This window comes from Esox lucius, chromosome 10 (genome assembly GCF_011004845.1).
Source record: "Esox lucius isolate fEsoLuc1 chromosome 10, fEsoLuc1.pri, whole genome shotgun sequence".
NCBI classification, from domain to species: domain Eukaryota; kingdom Metazoa; phylum Chordata; class Actinopteri; order Esociformes; family Esocidae; genus Esox; species Esox lucius.
In genome coordinates this window covers 9,073,499-9,093,266 of record NC_047578.1, presented here as the reverse complement: position 1 = coordinate 9,093,266, position 19,768 = coordinate 9,073,499, and the positions used below count along the sequence as shown (strand labels likewise).

The 19,768-nt window shown below is 44.3% G+C and overlaps 2 protein-coding genes across 5 annotated transcripts in view; both read right to left on the bottom strand.

Moving 5' to 3' along the window:
• Positions 1-2,223, bottom strand: part of LOC105012419 (E3 ubiquitin-protein ligase TRIM71) — a 29,205-nt gene extending 26,982 nt beyond the window's left edge. Inside the window, exon 1 of the mRNA XM_010873245.4 lies at positions 183-2,223. Within this exon, the coding sequence (XP_010871547.2) occupies positions 183-1,085 (903 nt within the window). The 5' untranslated portion in view covers positions 1,086-2,223. The remainder of the gene's footprint in view (positions 1-182) is intronic.
• A 2,049-nt stretch (positions 2,224-4,272) lies between these two features.
• topaz1 (testis and ovary specific PAZ domain containing 1) lies at positions 4,273-18,662 on the bottom strand. 4 transcript variants are annotated; one of them, XM_034294597.1, is made up of 20 exons: positions 17,095-18,662; positions 13,595-16,256; positions 13,063-13,130; positions 12,604-12,716; positions 12,441-12,499; positions 11,195-11,271; positions 11,044-11,099; positions 10,042-10,125; positions 9,435-9,498; positions 9,134-9,285; positions 8,932-9,021; positions 8,730-8,791; positions 6,981-7,035; positions 6,727-6,898; positions 6,538-6,644; positions 6,155-6,320; positions 5,888-6,052; positions 5,557-5,760; positions 5,263-5,446; positions 4,273-5,147 (listed from the first exon to the last, which is right to left on the bottom strand). In XM_034294597.1, the coding sequence occupies exons 1-20, from the start codon at positions 18,167-18,169 to the stop codon at positions 4,904-4,906; spliced, it is 5,859 nt and encodes a 1,952-aa protein (XP_034150488.1). In that variant the 5' UTR covers positions 18,170-18,662; the 3' UTR covers positions 4,273-4,903. The 4 variants fall into 4 exon arrangements, with proteins under 4 accessions (XP_034150488.1, XP_010871544.2, XP_034150490.1 ...); XM_010873242.4 differs by having other exon boundaries at positions 5,888-6,040; XM_034294599.1 differs by having other exon boundaries at positions 13,595-15,566; positions 17,095-18,661.
• Positions 18,663-19,768: the final 1,106 nt, after the last annotated feature.

The following is a 19,768-nucleotide window of genomic DNA, read 5'->3' as shown; positions in this document are numbered from 1 at the left end:
ACCACATTAGCACCCGGCGCGCGCACAAAATCATATCCGATCAACAGATGGCCATAGGGGACCTCTCTACATCTATGGCATGGCCCTACAAAGACCAGGTGTGGGAGGAGTGAAACTGCAGCGGCACAGGGATTTAGGAGGCAACGTGTGGTGTTGGGAGACCCAGGCGGTGAAAGCCCTACCTCGTTGTCGTGGTGCTGGCAGAAGCTCATCCTGTCCTGGAAGAGCGGCAGCAGGGAGAAGTTGGAGTGGAAGGACTGGGTCAGGGAGACGCCCACGCCTCCCCCTACGGGGCTGGCCTTGCCCCGGCCCGCAGTGTGCTGGAGCAGGCTCTCCGCCAGCCTCTCAATGAAGTGGTCCTTGGTCAGGCGGACCCTCTGGTGGGCACGCACGCAGTTATCGCACAGGTACTCCTGGCAGTCCAGGCAGTGGCAGCTGGCCAGGTTCCCGTCGTCGCAGGAGCTGCACTGGGGCTCGTCCAGGCGATGCGGGCGGAGGAGCCCGCCGTGGGAATGGTGGAACCTGGGTGTGGAGCCCCCGCCGACACCCAGGTGGAGGCCGTTCTTGTTCTGGCCGAGCTGGAGCTGTTCCTCCGAGCTCACCACCACGTCCAGAAGGTTGCTGAAGAGGAAGTTGGACGAGGGTAAGGAGTCAACGCCGGCCTCTGAGATGGAGACCTTCTGGTCACAGGTGGGGCAGCGGAGTTTGAGAGGGTCGCCAGGGCTTCGTTGGCCCTCCAGGCATTGCCTGCAGAAGGCATGCAGGCAGGGGAGGACATGGAGGCGACGGGAGGACGACGACGAGGATGATGAGTGAGAGGAGGACGAAGAGGTTGAAGAGTTAGAGGATATGGGAGCAGAGGAGGAGCCGCAGAGCTCCTTGCAGAGAGGACAGGTCTGCAGGTCGGAGTCTGAGAATGATGCCATCTGAGGTGTTTTAAAGTAGGCTACACAGGAACACAACAGGTATAACTGATAACTGAGGTAATCATCTGGGAAACGTTCGTCTGTTTCTCCTGTCGTGATCGGAGTTAGTTTTGAGGTAGATACTTCTGGGGGTTTAAATGATTCACATATATTTGTCATGTAGGTGTTCTCTCTTAAATATAACCCTCAACTGACGCCGGTTACGTAGATATCGCCCGAGAGGAACGCCCTTCAAAAAATCTGACACGGGGGATTTCAAATGATTATCTTCAAGAAAATTTAATAAAATGTTCATTTCAGTTCTCAATGATTCAATCGGTTTACTTGGATGAGGCTTTAAAATGAATGACAGCCTACTTGCTAGGCTACTCATGAAGATGATGGTCAACTTTGCACAGACCGATTAGTTTTTCTTTGGATGCCTAATTTTTATGAGCGCAAATGCGCTTTTCCTAAATCTTTGACATAGCGTTCATTTGTATTTCTTTTAGGGCTTTAATTGTTTGTTTTTATTTAGATTTAGAGAAAAATCCAAAAACGGAATCAGTAGGCTACAGTATCCTCCGTGAGGTGCCTGAAGCTCCTTCTCTCCTCCCCCACCAACACACCATCACTCCGCCTCTCCCCCCCTACGTATTTTGCCGAAAATGTGAAAATCTCTCGTTCCGATTCTGACCAGTGTTGTCGGTTCTCTCTAGTCCACCATCGGGGCCCTCTTCAGCGGCATCAGGACCTTCTAGAAGACGGTGGTTAGTGTTCGCGGCACTCAAAACAGTAAATTATTCATCAAAGCATTGGCTCACTAGCAACGCGATCTCACAGCAGCTCTTAAGGTTCGTTTGGCGTCAAAATTACCCCTACCGTCTCCCTTTTAAAGACCCATTTGACTCGGTCCCACTGCCAGAACCAGCTTCAAGCATTTGCGCAGGGATATGTTTAGATCCCACTTCTTTCTCTCTTCACGCGCAGGGGTAACACGGGGCTTTTCCACGCGCCTCTCCGCAACCTCGGAGGGGTATAAGCGCAAGCCTCCGGGTGCCTCCAATTGTATGAGCACGAAGGAACTCCGATGGTCGCAAAGGCAGTTTTATAACGATTGTGTTAGCCAGGCCGCGGTGTCAATATTCAGAATGTATGTTCTGCTAAACGCGCTCAAAATATAAACACACAACACCGCGCGAGCTCATGTAGCTGTCCCGTCCAGTTTATGGGAGCGTGTGGCTGACTGATCCTCCGATAGCTTTAATCCTACTGGGAGGAATGGACACACACTTCCGCCCTGGTTGGAAATAGGGGCGGGGAGTGGATGAGATCCGGGGAGAGTCGGGGAGGAGCGGGCCTTGATGGGCCGGTTTTAAGGATTAAATGCATAGAAATAGAGAATAGAAAATGAATAGAATGTTCCAGTAAATTATTCGTCTGATCTATTACTCATATTTATATGCATTTAATCATTTTAAAAAATCCAGACAGGTCATGCAAAATGTTATTTGACTGATATGTTGGATATCATAAATTAACTTGTTGATTTGTAGTCAACTGAAAACTAGCCTATGGAGTATTGTAAGGCAGAGACAGCAGATATGTAGGCTACGTTTCTGCTGTAATCATTGTTCGATGGGGAAACATAATTATCCCATTGAAGATTTACTTACACGTGTTTTTGAAGCGTGTGTGTCTGTATTTGTGAAGCGTACGTATGCGTTATTATATAGGCTCCACATTTCCATCATTTATATGATTTAGCACACACTTTCATCCAGAGCAAAAACCCTATTTATCCAACCAACAATCCACGAGAACCCCATATGCCGCTGTTATGTAGGCTATTCCAAGTCATATATGATGTTAAATATTATACATAATTCAGTAATTCAGATATCTGAGCATTGTAGGTGCATTTTACTGCTCTACTCACGGAAAACTGTCCCGCATAAATAACTTTAATTTATAACCGTGAAAGACAAGAACAGGATAGGTCTACTAGATATACTATACAACAAAAGCTTGTGGGTTTGGCAAAATCACATTGAATTTACAGAGATACGATCTTGAGATTGTTGGAACCCATGAAAGATAACGACAATTCTATATAAGGAAATATACGTGAAATCTTTGGAATTTGGACAGAAATCAATTTTTTGTCTCTTTTCTCCGGACCTTGGATGTGAAATTATGAAATTACCTAGTGCAGATCCGCAAGGATGATCTTATTTTCAACAATTTGGACACAATGGCAGTTTTCTCTCTATTTTAGGGAGACAAACGTGTGCCAAGTAATCAAAAGTTGTTTGGCTCCATATTTGTAGCACACAACGATTATATCAAGCTTGTGCATGTCTAATGGGATGCATTTGTTTTGGTTTCAAGTCAAACATGATTGATAATTTCACCATCGTGTACCTTTTAAATCGTTTTCTTTTCATATAGTTTGACCTTAATTTCAGACAGTGAATAATGTGAAATGGAATGTTTGTGTTTTTATTTAAGTGCTTGGTGAGAGGGGTGCAGACCCCGTGGTCTGGTGGACATAGACATCGGTGTTGGCATTTTCCTAGTGGTTACAACATCTGACAAAAAAAGGTTTGCAAAACAGAATCCCCGATGTAGGATCTGGACCTAACCAAGGCAGTTAACCCTTACTCCCTGATTTTGATTGAAATTGGAATGTATCCCCTGTCAATTTAGCTGGTAAAATTTAGGTACTTATGTTTAAAAAAATAAAAAAGACAATTGGTCTCTTTTCCCACGCTGTCTCTGCATAATCACACATCGAATAGAGACAGAGGAAAACCTGTTTTGAAGAAGAATAAATTAGAGCACCCCAGAGGATCTGGTGCGGATTGAGTTTTTCGGAGAATCCAAACAATCGCCCATTTGTGTGTGCTATTCTCAGCTGACTAACACTGGCATCTGTGTTAACATTTCCCAATCCATTCACATGACTTAGTGTCGAAGTTGGAGTCAATTCTGAAGAGGTGCTCTTGAATTCCGATTTAAATTTTCGAAACTCTACACAATTATGAATGCCCCCACATCGCAATAAGCCAAGTTTAAAATAAATGTCTACAAGAGGAAGTACAATCAAGAACAACTCGATTCAAATCACCATAGTAATGTTTATTCCTCCCCCCTAGTGGAAATCAGGTAGTACTAGCATCTGTAACACGTAACACGTTAAACCACAAAAAAGGTTTAGTTAGTCGACGCTTAACTCGAGCAACACGTAGAACAGCAAGCAAATATATTTTATTATGCAGTGGTTGAACCCACAAATCTGAACCTTAGCTCTCTGTCCAAACTGACCAAAGCATTTCAGAACACAAAATAAATCTGCAAAAACAAGTCTGATATTGTATTAGTTTACTTTTGTAAAGAGAAACAAAATAAAAACTGAATAGCTTTCAGTTTTTTCCCCCAGAATAACCATATGTTTTATGAAACCACGCATCATACCTTAGGTAGTAGACTACATTGAAAAGCTGTCATCGCTTAAAACGAGCGAGAATCAGAACGGAGAACCGGGTTCTCGACAATCACAAAGTAACAAGGAAACAGAGAATGTAAAGTAACAAGGAAACACAGAATTGAAAGTTCTAAGGAAAAGCATTGAATTGTTAAACAATTAGAAAACAATGAAGTAATATATAGTCATGTCATCAAGTATCAAAACATCAGTTTGACAATCTCAAAGAAATCACAGTGAAAGCATATCAGAGATGTGAACCTTGTTTGATTCTTTATAACAATACAGTATCTTTTCTTCCTTACACAAAACAGTCAAATCTAGGCTCATAGAAACATTTAAGTGCCACAAAGGTAAAACAAAAGGCATAATCAGGCTAAAATTTGAGAACTCTGAAATCAATAAGTAACATCAAATTCAATCCAATCAACAATTTGGAAAAACAAACAAAACTAACACCAAGGTTTTCCTGTGCCAAAACATTCCGGTATTCCCAGAACATATTAGCCAGTTAGAGGGAACACTGGTTGGCCACCGCAGGCTGGGAGCGTTGGTCGATTCCAGTCCAGGCATCGTTGGCCCAGGTGTGGTTGTGTCGGAGCCAGCGGCGTGTAGCCTGCCCATCCATAGTGAACAACTGTTCCTGACAGGAGTTAACCGCCGTGTAGTGGACAGTCAGCTTGGGATTAGGGACGATCGCAGCCGAGAGGAGGCAGCTTCCTGCTGCCAAGTACTCACTCTCACCCTCTCCTGTCCTGTGGTGGGGAGAGGGGGAACATACACACGTCATTAGTTAACAGCCAGTCTCAGACATTCCCTCTCGGTATCTGGTCCTAATGGTAAAGAAAGCACACGCATGCACGCACGCACCTTTTGAGTGTGATGGTGATAGGCTGCAGTTTGTCTGCTGTGTTGAGGATGGTTGCAGCGTTGAGAGTGATGACCATCTCAAAGGCCAGAGCCATCTCCATCACCCCCAGGGAACAGGGCACGGTCAGGGCCAGTGAGCCCGGCAGAGCCTTCACATCAGGGTAGTAGCCCAGAGACAGGGCCCCTGAAACACACACAGCGCTCAACTACAGCCTACTTTAATAACTAAAATGTAGTTTTTTGCTCAATGGCATGGTACAACAGTAACATTTTATCTTGGCGTAGCAGACTGACGTTTGAAGAGGGCTCGTGCCCGCAGCCAGATGTTCTGCTTGCCCAGTTTGTGCATCAGAACGTGCAGCAGAGGAAGGTCGACAGCGATGCCCTTAGACAACATGAAGTCCAGCGTGTCCGCGGCCACGGCCACCGACTGCCTGTCCACACACGACTTCAGATGACCGTTGAACAGATTCTCGTGGGTGGAGGCGTCTGCTAGCTCTGGTAGAGGGTCCAACACAAACGGTAATGAGCGGAATAAACATGTGACTCACTGCTGCATTTCTTGGACATGGGGTGTGTGTGTGTGTGTGTGTGTGTGTGTGTGTGTCTGTACGTATGTACGTACCAGCTGGTTCCTTTAGCCCAGGAAGGTTAGTCAGGACCTCAAGGGTGTCTCTGTGGGATGTTTTCTCAGCCAGTTGAACCAGAACTTTCCTTCTCTCGGTCATGTCCTCCCTCGAACATGGCCACACACACGAACTCAGGAACCACTCGTTATCTGCAGAAGGAGCTTGATACTTTGTAACCTGTGTGTGTGTCAGTCTGTTTCTCTCTCTCTCTCTCTGAAATGGTTACCACGGAGTGTGTCACTGAGTGACAGGTCCTTCATTACCTCTAAGCGTGTTGAGCGCCCCCTCCACACTGTCACTCCTGAGGAACAGCTCTGTTGCTATGGTGACCAGGCAACAGCGAGATGCTCCGTCCTCGTTACCAAACAGTCCCTTAAGGGTGGAGTAGTTCACCTTTAACTTGGACAACACCTCCACCAGCCTCCGACCCTGCTCACGCACGGACGCATGCGCACACACACACACACACACACACGGTTGGGCAGAGTACTTTTACAGACGCCAACAAGTAAGGATTCCATCAGATTTGCCATTCCATTATTATTCAGCCATGCACTCACACACACCAATATTACAAACATTGTACATCATCAGAACCAGGCTTTGAACCCGACTGTGGAAGGGAAACAGAGTATGTCACAGTTACCTTGGTCCATTGCTGGGTCTTGTGGTACCTGTACATCAGAGAGACTCCAATTCTCCCCAAGAAACTCTTCATCAGGCCGTGCTCCCATTCCTCAGTCTCCTGGTAAACTGGAACAGTGCAGGAAATCAAACCAAACACAGGTTCCTGCTCCTACATTACCGCCCCTCACACGCCTGTCTGTCGTCTTACCCGTCTCAGAGAAGGTGATGAAAGGCAAGGCCAGCTTGTCTTTAGTCTCCGTGAGCAGCGCTATGGCAACCCGGCCGCTGAACTGTTGCAGCTCGGCCAGACTTCTGTAGGAATGGCAGACAGAGCGGAAGACCACACCCAACCTCACCCAGTCCTCATGCTGGGCACAAAACTAGAGGGGGAGGAAGAGACGTGAAGACAGGTGGAGATGGAGGGAAAAAACAACGGACAAAGGTAAGAAAAATACCTCTTACCTCCACTTCCATGGCAGCACGGGTCAAACTCCGGGCTTCAGGAGGGACCACTGATCTGGAGTGATGAACACATTTTAGTCATTTAGCTTTTAACCTGTAATTCAATATTTTCAAGAGTGTTTTTTTCCCCATTTACCTTTTAAGAGACCACAACTTAACAGATGTTAATACCTACTGGAACTAGACACTGTGGGCTTACTCTGAATGGCCAGAACTACTTCTGACTAACATGCCTCATATTCATGGAATGCCTTGCAGAGAAAGTCTAAGTTAGAATCATTGGAGCCTATGAGGCTTTTCAAATGTCTGATGCAAGACTTTAAGACAGTGACTGCTTCTCACTTGATTTTGCAGTGAACATGTAGCAACCATGGCGCAACTTCACTGCCTGAATCCACTGGATAGCAGTATAATAAACACCACTGGAGGAACGGTCAAATTTTGAACAATTGAAAATGTGGGTATTATTCATAATAAATAAAAATACAGTTGTGCTCAAAAGTTTGCATACCCTTGAAGAATTGGTAATATATGTACCATTTGTAAAGAAAACGAGTGAGCAGGCAAAACAAGTGTTTTATTTCTTACGTGAGTCACATTAAACAGTAGGTCATAACAGAATGGCACAATGATAAAACAAAACATGGCAACAAAGGGAAAAAAAAATCAACTGACCCTGCTCAAAAGTCTGCATAACATTAATTCTTAACACGGTGTATTACCCCTTTAGCATCAATGACAGTGTGCAGTCATTTATAATAGTTGCGTATGAAGCCCCAAATTCTTGCAGGTGATATAGCTGCCCATTACACTTGACAAAATGCCTCCAGGTCATGCAAAGTCTTTGGTTGTCTTGCATGAACCGCACGTTTGAGATCTCCCCAGAATGGCTTCAACTTTTTCTGCTGTAATCACTGGAGGGTCAACTTGGCCTTGTGCTTAGGGTCATTGTCGTGCTGGAAAGTCCAAGAGTGTCCCACGCATAGCTTTCGTGCAGAAGAATGCAAATTGCCTGCCAGTATTTTCTGATAGCATGCATTCTGATAACATGCATTGACAGCATTCATCTTGCTATCAATTTTCACAAGAATCACTGTGCCTTTAGAGCTCACACACCCCCAAAACACGGTTGTGACCCTAAAGCTCTATTTTGGTCTCGTCACTCCAAATTACAGTGTGCCAGAAGCTGTGATGCATGTCAAGGTGTTGTTGGGCATATTGTAACAAGGCTTTTTTGTGGCATTGGCGCAGTAAAGGCTTCTTTCTGGCAACTCGACCATGCAGCTAATTTTAGTTCAAGGATTGTCATATTGCGCTCCTCGAAACCACCAACAGACACTAAGTGCAATTTAAAAAGCCACAGGTGTGGGTAATTCACCTTTAACTGCGATTTTCGCTTGTGTGTCACCTTGTGTGTCTGGAACAAGGCTATGTAAACTTTTGATCAGGGCCATTTGGGTGATTTTTCATATGATCACTATCCTTGAATTTTTTATTTTTTTTGCATGATCAGTCATATTTTCAAAACCAATGCTAAAATGTCACAATTTCTGACAGGGTATGCAAAGTTTTGAGCACCACTGTATACCTCAGCGGGAGTTTTAAAAGGGGTCAGCAGAATCCCCTCCAACAGCCAATCAACAGACTCTGAAAAACACCACTCCAGGGTGGTTCAGCCAGACCAACGGAACAGCCCCCTACAGATCTGGTTTGCCAGCCAAGGCGTGTGAGACATTAGGACAAACTCACCTGAGGTTGCCGTGTTGGTTTGTGGAGTTGCCAGCAGACTTGTTTGGGTGTGTTTGGGTTGACTGTAGGAACATGCGTAAGGCACACAAACTCAACACCAAACCTATATTTTCACGCATCATTTAAAATCACACTACGCATTTAGTCATTCAACAAACACTGCTATCCAGAGCAAATAACAATACACACAGACACACACAACCTTTGAGGTGAGTTGAATGAGTTCAGGTAAGACCGACTGGTCGTTCTCCCTCACATAGTCAAACAGTGCCAGGAGAATCTCTGAACTGGGCTAGATGGGTGAGGGAGACAGTAAGAGAAAAGTCTACATGTTCATTTTGCTGACAGAATGACACGGCAACATATTATAAATGTTAATTTTGTGTGCGTGTGTGTGCTGGTACCAGCAGGTTGTGGGCAGTGCTGACATGAAGCACATTGATGATGTCAGACAAGAAGCCAGCTTTGAGCAGAGCAGTCAGGAGGGAAGCCAGAATCAGAGGGGTGTAGTAGACACCAGGTGGACTGGACTGGTAGTATGACGTAAACACTGACACTGCAGGGAGAGATGGAGGAAATGGAGTGAAGGATCATAGACATTTGGAGATTGGAGGGTCGCGCTCGCTCTCTTACACACACAGACACACACACAGACACACACACAGACACACACACAGACACACACACAGACACACACACACTAACCTGCCCTCAGCAGACAGACAGTGTCAGAAGACCTGACCAATCGTAGCACTGCATCCACACAGAACTAGAAGAAAATAAACACCGGTCACATTCCAAATGGAAAGAATTCCCTACTTAGGGATGGGACATAAAGCATTATGAAAAATCTGAATTTCTTCCCTAAAGATTAACAGCTAGTTTTGTACCCCCACGTTTACGATATGGATATGAAGCTTAATTGAGACAGAGAAAAAAAGCTTGCCAATGTCCAAAAACACATGGAACACCGTTTGGGCCAGGAATGGAATATGAATGCACTTGTTAGCCTAGCTGTTACATTTTCATGGTATGTTGATACACTACTGTCATTTATATTTCACAGGGATTCACTGTTCCACTAAGTTCTGCACATCTTAATTTCTGCAGAACTGACAAGCACCCCCCCCCCCCCATCATCATAAATGATGTATTAAACAAATGCTGCTCCGTCGTGATTTGGCTCGAAGGTTACACCGATCAAAACAACCACAGCTGGTGAAGCTGATGAACATGATCACAGAAGTGCAAATTCATCAACCCCAGTGAAAATGTATTGCAAACACTGAGCATCAGAAACGCAGTAGCCTACCTTCTCATCTCCTTTCTTAGGCACGTGGAGGAACCAACAGGTCTTATGAAAACATCCTGACAAGCTGAAATAGTACTTGCAATACTAAGAGAAGAAAGCAGAGAGGGAGTAGGAGTGAATGTATGAATACAATTATAAACCTTGAATGCTGATTAGCTGATAGCCGTGGTATATGAGACAGCTTAGCATGGGTATGACATCAGTTTTTACGGCTCTAACTGCATTGGCAACCAGTTCATGATACCCATTGCCCAGGACTGCCCAATCCTGGAGATCTACTGTCCTGTAAGTTTCCTCTCCAAACCCATTTGCCAGTCATCTGAGTAAGCTTGATCTCCACCTAATTATTACAATCAGGTGTGTTATATTTGGGTTGGTAAGAAAATCTACAGGATGGTAGATCTCTGGGAACAGGGCTGGGCAGCCCTGGGTATCTCAGGGTTTCTGGTATATGTGTCAAGGCTAAGCTTGATGTCCAGGCACCCTTAACAACAGCTGTTCACCTTATTAACTGTATATCGGCCATATCAAAATATATTTCTTTTTCAGCTGATGTCCAACTGACCGTTCTACTCAAAGGGAGCTGACAGAGGTTTGGTGCAAAGTGCCATGATCCATCTCTAATATTAGCATGGACAGCTAAATATATTTTGAATATCGCAATGTTTCACCTACTTTCTCATATTTCCATATAGTGTCATTTAGAAGACAATAATTAGCCCCTTGTGAAATAATTCACAGCATCCATAGCAATGGTGTTCAATTATGGACCTCAGCGGGTTCCAGTCCATTTTATTATCGCAAGCCTCAAATCGGGACCTGGTTTAGACCTTGGGCACTAGGTGGTCGCAAATAATGACAAGATTATTATTAGAATAAGGGGTTGACATACTTGTTACTTGTCTGTTTTATTACATTCTCTTTTCTTAAATGAAATCAAAACCACCCCCCTGTTTGGTTTGTAGCTTAAATATAAGCAGCAGTGCATTATGGGATACCTACGGAGTCAATGTGTCTTTGAGGGCCTGTTTCTGTTGCTGTGGCCGGGGCTTTACGTCCTGAGGAACACAATACAGGATTTCCCTTCTCTATGCGTTCTTAACCTTTATATTCAAAATGATAATGTAGTGAGGGTCAGTGTGTGTGTTCTTACCATTGCACCAGGAGTTTCCAGTCATCATGGAAGGCAGTGAGCTTTTAAATGAGCGCACAGGCTGGATGGCCAGAGCTCTGTAATAAACACCCAAGAATCATCATCATCATCATCATCATCGTGATGAAAATGAAACAACTTCAAAATATGAACAGGATTTCAAACAGCTGACTGAAGATGGGACAGTCATGCAGTTGCGTAAGTTTCTGCTTCCACATCAACGAAACGTAGTCGCTTCTTGCTAAAACCAAAAGATTTAAGAAAAAAAATCGACTGGAACAGTCTTCTGTTGCCTAGGCATCTCCACCCTCCCTGCAGCTTTTCAGCTCACAAAACACATCCTTGCCATGCATGTCACACACCTATCACCTATCATAAAAATCTTTAGACTCATCATCATCATCAGGTACAGCATTATGAACAGCTTACAGTACAACAGTCTTCCCTTATCTTACAAATCTGTTGAACTCCCCATTGGCTCTTTCTTAACAAGTCCTTGACTGGATGGAGATGATGTAACCAATATTTCTGCCTCCAGTTTCTGAACAGCTATAATAAATACCCTGCGGCTGTTTGAACAAACGTAAAGTATTTTTCCGGGTGTTCTCAGAGTCCTTTAAGTGCTGTTTGGAAAATTCCATGCAGCATGTTATATTATTTTTACTCAAGCGTGGCTTCTATCTAGCCACTGTGCCATAATGTCCTGATTGATGGAGTGCTACAGAGATGGTTGTCCTTCAGGCAGGATCTTTGCAGAGACTCCGAAGCTCTGCCGGAGGCCACTGAGGTTGTCGGAGGCCACCTTCTTACCTGGTTACTTAGTTTGGCCAGAAGACCAATTCTAGGAAGGGTCTTTGTGGTTATAAACTTTCTTCCAACTTGGGAGTGTCATAGCAAAATATCTGAATACTTATGTACATGAAACATTTTCGTTTTTTTCCCTTCTGAAGAAATTGGTCAGCATTAAAAAGAAGTGGTGTGTGTAGACTGAAGGCTAAATATTTGAAATGCTCTGAATACTTTCCCAGTATTTATTAATTGATTATTTATCAGTGGTGATGAAACACTGTACTTGTATGGTGCAGAAAGCCTGAGGAAGACGTGTTGCTTTTACGTGGAAGACGTGTTGCTTTTACGTGGAAGACGTGTTGCTTTTACGTGGAAAACGTGTTGCTTTTACGTGGAAGAAGTGTTGCTTTTACGTGGACACTGAAGTGTCACGACAGTCTGCGTAACGGTCCGGTACCTCTCTGAGATGTTGGGCTTCCCAGGGCTGTAGCCGTTATTGTTCCAGTCTGTTCCACACTGTTCAAACACAACACAGCAAAGTCAACATCTTGCCCCTTAAAAAGCACACTAAACACATGACCGGAATGGAACGGACGGAACTGTGGACGTCTTGCACTGACCTGGCCTGGACAGAGTGCACGGTCAGAAGGAGGCCAGCTACTGCTGTGGACCAGTGCAGAAATGGGACTGGACCTGGCTACGGGTCTCCAAGACCGCCCTGTGCTTTGCTCAGCTAAACACGAAAACACAAACAGGTTTTACTACGTAATCTCTTGGCAACTTTTGACCGATACTTCCGAGCCAATTCGGCAGCAGGACACCCCGGTGCTGGAGGGATGAAACACTTCCGGTTCTTGGTTCCACCTGCTCGTTAACTGCACTAACTGGGCATTAAGATCTCCATCTCAGACTAAAAAAAGTGTTTCTGCACCGCCAGAACCAGTTGGCCCTGCCCTGCTCTCGTTGGTGGCCAGTCAATCAGAAGTATGAGTGCAAGATATTTGTATTGCAATTATGCATTTTGGACTGTGTGTGAGTTTTGGTATTGATATATAGCCTAACCATTCAGAGAAACAAACCTTTAAAGTGGATCATTGTTTTCTGGTCACTCTTAAAACCAGCAAGACCCTCTGTACATGTGGTAGAACTATGAGACAAAACACAGAGAGCATTATCACAAAGTCCTGACCAACTGACTTCCAATTAGAGCTGAGAGAGAAAGATCTCTCTCTAAAGATAGGGATATTTCCTTTTTCACCTAGCTTACATTAAACAGGCTCTGTAAAAGAATGAACGCAAATCCAGACAAATAGAAATCAATTTAGTAGGAAACCAACTAATTGTTTAATCAATAGACATGATCAAAATGCATCTGTGAATTGTTTTTGTTTTTTTAACAAATCACTTATGCAGAAATCACAAATTTGATCACAATCAGCCGAAGTAAAATAACATCTTTACAATATTTATGCAATTCTGAAATAGCCATAATGATACGATCATCATCATTATGGGGTGAAAAAGCTACTTTGTTAAATAACCCTTCCAGTGACAACAACCAGCACTACTTAGAAACCCATTTCCAAATGTCACATCTAAAAGCCCTAGTACCTTTTATCAGTGGCCCATAACGGTCCAGCACCGCTGTCTCCCTCTGCCCCGATCGTGGTCCTGGCTCTAGGGGCCCTTCCTCGAGTTGAAGCCAGAACCGGAACACTGTCCGGCTGCATTCTGCCAAACAGCTCTGGGTCATCCAGGAGAACATCCACAACCAAGATGTCCTGCTCGTAGGCAGTGAACTCATCCAAGAGGTCAGCTTTGGTGTCTCTAGCTGTCACGAACTGTGACCCAGCACTGACCGCCATTTCCTGGTTTTGACTGGATGATCTGGATGAGGAAACCGTGCCAGCTTCCTGGTTCTCAGCACTGACCTTAGTACAAAAGGTTGCCTTACTCGGGTTGTAGAACCACTTACTTTGGGTTTTAACAACAGACTCTTGATTCTCCACTCCAGAAGACTGTGACTGCTCCTCTTCATCACACGTACTTTCGTCATCATCTCTACCATCGTCCTCATCCGTGGCAGAGGCCTGGGCTTGTGTTACCACTTCTGCACACGGTAGCGCCTCTTTCTGATCTTCTCCATTTTCTTTTCCATTTACGGTGTTGCCATCTTCTGAGCATCTCTGCAGCCACACGCGTGTTAAGCACAGCCTTGGCGTTGGACCTCGGAGGATCTCAGGGGCGAAGTTAGTGATCGCTTCAGCCTCTCCCTCGTGGGACCTGCTGAGTGGCAAGCTGCTACTCCTGCTCTGATCTTGACGCCGCTGCTCCTGGTTTTCAGGGCTAGAAGCCAGACTGCCTGGCAAGACCTCCGGTTCATCCTCCCTCTCATCGATACTCCGAGCAGTCTCTTCTTTCCGATCATCTCCCTCTTTTCTCTGATCCTCAAATCTCTCACTCTCTTCTTGGGGCAGAAGAAAAGAGGAGCTGGATGGAAGAACGGAGGATTCAGCTGAAAGACTTGATAAGCCGGGTAGAAGGAGGAATGTCTCTGCAGAGTGAATGGAAGCGGCGTCTGTCTCACTGCCTACAGCTGAAGGACGGGTCTTATTCAACATAGCCTCTGCCTCACCTGTGTCTGTCCTTTTAGGGGTACACAGGTCTTGGGATGTAGGCAAGAGATGAGGAGAGGGGTTGGGTGTGTCACCAATGAGAGCTACAGACGAGGGGGTGGAGGCTGGGTCAAGTGAGCTAGTGAGGGGGGCATCACTACAGTCTTTGGGTGAAGAGACGGTGGAGACGGAAGAAGAAAGTCTAGAAACAATATGTTTTTCAGCTCGAGAGAGACTAGATGAAACAAAATAATCCACATCTGTATCAGTCTGGCTTTTAGCTGGGATGGGGAGGGTGGACATAGACGGTTTGGGTGGATTGTTGCCATCGAGTCCCTCCTCCTCTGCGGCGTTGCCATTACTCCCAGATTCTGCTGAGGACGTCGGGGTTCCGTTGGCATTGTGGACAGGCGATGTAGCGGGACATAAAAGCGTAGAGTCAGGTTTGGGGAACGGCCAGGTGAGGTAAGTGCGAGCGCAGGACAGCGGCGTCCTCTTCATGTAGGGAACTACTCTACGACAGGAGAACAGGCTTGGGTCCTCACCCGTCCCATTCTCGGGCCATGTGGACAGCGTCTCGACTGCAGGGGACTGCAGAGATCCGTCACACCTGCCAGGTCCTTGCCTCTGGCTGCCATCTTGTACCCCTGAGATTTGTAATCTCACAGGAGCATCAACAGCGTTGGTATGGATAAGATTTACGTCACACAGGGGCTCAGAACCCTCCCCATTGCCTCTGAGGGAAGACGTAGCAAGCCCAGAATGCAGCGGTGGTTTGTTAATATTTGATTGTTTTTGTTCCGTCATATCTCCTTTGACAACTAATCTCATCCTCTTAGCAACCGGCTTCCCTGTGACATCAGCAATCCTTTCTGCTTCTACAACATCACTTCCTGATCCTGAGTCTTCCAATGAGTTGCTGTCACGTGTTTCAGCCTCGTTCACCCCCCTGTTCACCTGCTGCTTACCTATTGAGAGAGAAGCAAAACTATTGTTGAAGGCTTTGGAGGTCCCGCCCTCTGAGGCAACAAGAGAAGCGGAATGATTGGTTGAGACCTCAGCGAATCCGTGCTCCCCTGTGTGCATGCACTGTTGATTGCTCAGGTTCTGAAGCTGACCAAAACTTTGCCCACACTGAGAGGAGTGATGGGATATTTTCCTAACAGGGGGCTCTCTGGCCATCTCACTTCCATGGCCCCCTCCACTGCAACTAGGCCCTAACAGAGTAACGTTTCTCTGATAGTCCTGTTTGAAACAACGCACCACTTTGTTCGTTAGAAGCTTGGTTGGCAGCAGGCAGGAAAAGTCCCCAACCAAGACGTCACATACTTGGGCTATGTCGCAGAGCTTGACCTTGGGGTACCTCCCTATCCAGATCACCAACTTCTTGGGGGCCTTTACCATGGAGGTGTTGGTCTTCCTGGCTTTAACCCTGACCTTAGGTTTCTCCGACCCAGCTACTCTGCTGACGACGCCGGCTCTGCTTCTGCCTGACACTCCCACTGGCTCAGCCCCGGACAGTTTCTTTTGCTTAGGGGCTGTGTATTTAATGTCACCACACAGAGCACAGCATGAGGCTTTGACCACTCTCCCAACTGACTGCTTTGCACCAGGGGGTTTGGTGTGACTGCGTGTAACAATAGGACTCCTATAAATATCTGGTGGTGGAGATGAACAGTCAGTCACAATTTTTTTAAGGTTAAATATAGGGGGACATCAAATTGTAAACTGGTCATTACTTCTTAGACTCCCCCTTAATTAACCTCACTAACTCTTAGAATGAGGACAATAATATAGCAGACGCCTACCATGATTAATACAGACAAAATAAGGTGGCAAAGGGAATGAAGCCTTCCACTATTGCGATGCAAGCTGTACCGGCTGTGTAGCTAATCTAAGATCAACTTCAACTCATCTTACTCTCAATTACGTTACAATAAATGAATATAAGCCACATTAAAAAAAATACAGCTACAGTACTAAACTAACACACAGTGCCTTTTACGAAATGCCATTTTGAAATGAAGGCAATTCATTGGTAATCAAAACTGTCAGCTACTGCTACTATCCTATGCGTTATTGTAACCAAATAAAATTTTCAACGCACTGGGTATATTTCAAGGGGAATGTTATTATGAAAAACGAATTCATGCAACTTTGTTTGCTAGCTATTATGCGTTAGCTAGCTCGTCAGTTAGCCACGCATGGCACGTGAAACAATAGCAAGCAATACATTCCGCGCAGAGTACTGTATTCATCATTACTGGACATGACAATCGTCGTGCAAAAAAATCCAAGGCTTTAGGAGCCACTTAACTAAGCTTGCCTCAACATTGAGATTCCTTATTCAATGCCACGCTATTGCTGCAGGGGCAGCACTGATAACATGCCAGCTAACTAAATGCTAGAACTAGCTAGGATATTTCAAATCAATTAATAACATTATCAAAACAGTGTTCTATTCAGTAAGGTATAATGGTAATACATGCATCTTACTTGAAATCCCATTAGGTAGCGAGAATATCCTTTTTACGTCCTGGCCAGCATCTTGCCCGGCGTTGGTAGATCTTGGTTCTCTCCCTGCACATTTGACTGACGCGGCAGCTTCAACATTCTCAACTTTCAACTTTCCTTTCCTCCCTTGCCCTTGAAGCGGTTTCAAAGTAGCACTGACACGTTTATTTGCCGAAACCTCTCTTATTTTTCCTGATCGAGCTTGATGCGAATCTTTTACCCCTAGATTTGACCAATATATTTTCTTTCTGCTCTCAGTTGATCGCGTTATTCTCTGCACCGACTCCCTACCGATCTTCTTTGCCACCACAGCTGGCTGTTTGCTGGGAGCAAAATCGCGATTCTCTTTTGCCTTCACAGATAGGCCGCTCTTTATGTAGTAAGAAACGTGCCTAGAGTTCAGACCCATGGAGGTGACCTGTTCAAGGTGCTCGTTGTTTTCTGTCCGTTTGTTGTTGGAAACTCCACTGCAAAAACACAGAGCTAACTGAAGCCTGCAACAGAAGTCTTTGTGGCCCGCAGTCACCCCATTTGGCCTAGTTGCCGATTTACTTCTTGTGAGAGGTCCTTCGAGTTTAGCCTGGACATATTTACTTCTAGTGCACGGCTCCTCTAGTTTCACCTCAAAGTTATTCCCAGTACTTATTTTCCCCTTACATTTAAAATAATTTCTTTTTGATAGGGCCATACCTTCACGCAATGGAGTTGAAGTCTGTTCCTCACTGTCTGGAGCAACAGTAGCTGGTTTTTCCACAACAGCAACCTGGCTATCAAGGTGTCCGTTTTCTTTCACCAAGTGGAGGGGTACATTATTTTCTGACTTCAATACGTATGACTCAGTGTCACTCAAAACAGAATAATCATTTATTGTCACTTCACTGTTGTCATCGGTTTGTAGAGAGCAATCCAAATCTTTTGACATCGTGTTAGGACCACCGTTTGCCTCGCCAGTAGCCTTGTGCAACGAATGAAAAGACCGTCTCCGTTTAGGCACATTACTGCCTTCGATTTTAAGCACGTTTCGGTTTAATTTAACTCTCCTCGTCGATGGGAGCATCTTTGTAATTCAAACCTAGATTTGCACTTTTTGTTCCCCCTTTGCTTTCTGTAATTAATCAACTGGTCATTTGAATTTGGTAAATTCAAGACCTAAAAATAAGCTAACAGTGGAAAAAAAGTTCACAGGCAAACCTTTTTAAAACTCGTGTCTTCCAACTAATAAATAAATAAAACGTAAGCCATATAAATAGTATTTGTTGTGATTATGCAAGCTGGCCAAGAAAATATACTGTCAAATTGAAATAAACTCAAAATGGCTATTCTCAAAGTCAGTGCATTGCGCGAAAACCGCAGGTTAAATTTTCCTGCAAATTGAACAGTATGTAGAATGTAAAAAAAAAAAATGTGCCTACGGTTTGTTTACAAAAAGATATTATCTCAAACAGTCTTGATTATACATATACCAATTTTTTTTGTTAATCGAACATTTTAAATAGAGCTGGCAACACCTCTCCCTCACTCATTTGTTGTTTAAAAAGCACCTGTTCCAGACGAGCGTGATGTTAGTTCGCTGGGCATGCGCAAAGCCATTTCTAATTTAAAGAGCAACTCTTTCAGAGAAAGCGTGAAGCCTCGTTCACACGAGGCACCGCACAAAATTACTGTAGGGTACTTTAATGCAAACATCGCAATCAATCTTCCGCATCTTCATAACCAGTATCGCAAAGATCGAATGGAGGAAAGCCTCGTTTTGTTAGTCTAGCAAGGCAACGAGCAGGAGCTTCTCTCTATATAGGTTTCATTGGCAGACATATATATATATATATATATATATATATATATATATTATTTTATTTCCACAATAATGTCCCTCAACTATTTAACCAATCGGGTCTAGGAAATGTCCTTCTCATATATTTTGCATAAGTTTCAAACTTTGATATTGTAGGATAGCCTACTACAAATATTGAGCTGTCAAAGCTTTTCTTGCAATCCCATAAACACATAGTTGAAAGCTACATATTAGCTCTTCTTTGGTGGTACATCAACTTCCGATATTGTGCGTTAAAGCACCGCACAAGTTGGAACATTTCATATGTAGTTAGATGCTGTTTCAATATTCGTAAATATATTTAGAAAATCCGCGCGTATATTCATCACAACTCACAAATAAAAATAGGATTTGTAAATGTGAAAATCTTGTAAAAAAAAGTGTAAATAAATACATTATCTTCAAATATGTAAACATGTTTCACAAATATAAATACAATTTGTGAATATGTAAAAACATATTGCACAAATAAAACACAAATCTGTAAAACATTTACAACTGTTGCTAAACATTTACAAGTGTTAAGTTTATTTATGGATCTGAATTTAATATTTACACATTTGTGAGACACATTTTCCTTCGCTCGACAATATCTCATGTGCGTGTTTTCAGCTTGCTTTGTGGGACGTATGGAATATCCGGACTGGAGCCTGGTAGATTGGAGTCTATAGGTAGGTAGCATAACGTTTATTTCTGTAACAATATTTGATTGCATCACCAATCGGTAATACAACGCCGAGCGTGTTTTCGACATTCAGGCAACTAACTTAAGCACAGTTATGTCAGCCTACATCTGTTAGCTAGCCAACTAGTAGGATACTAAAA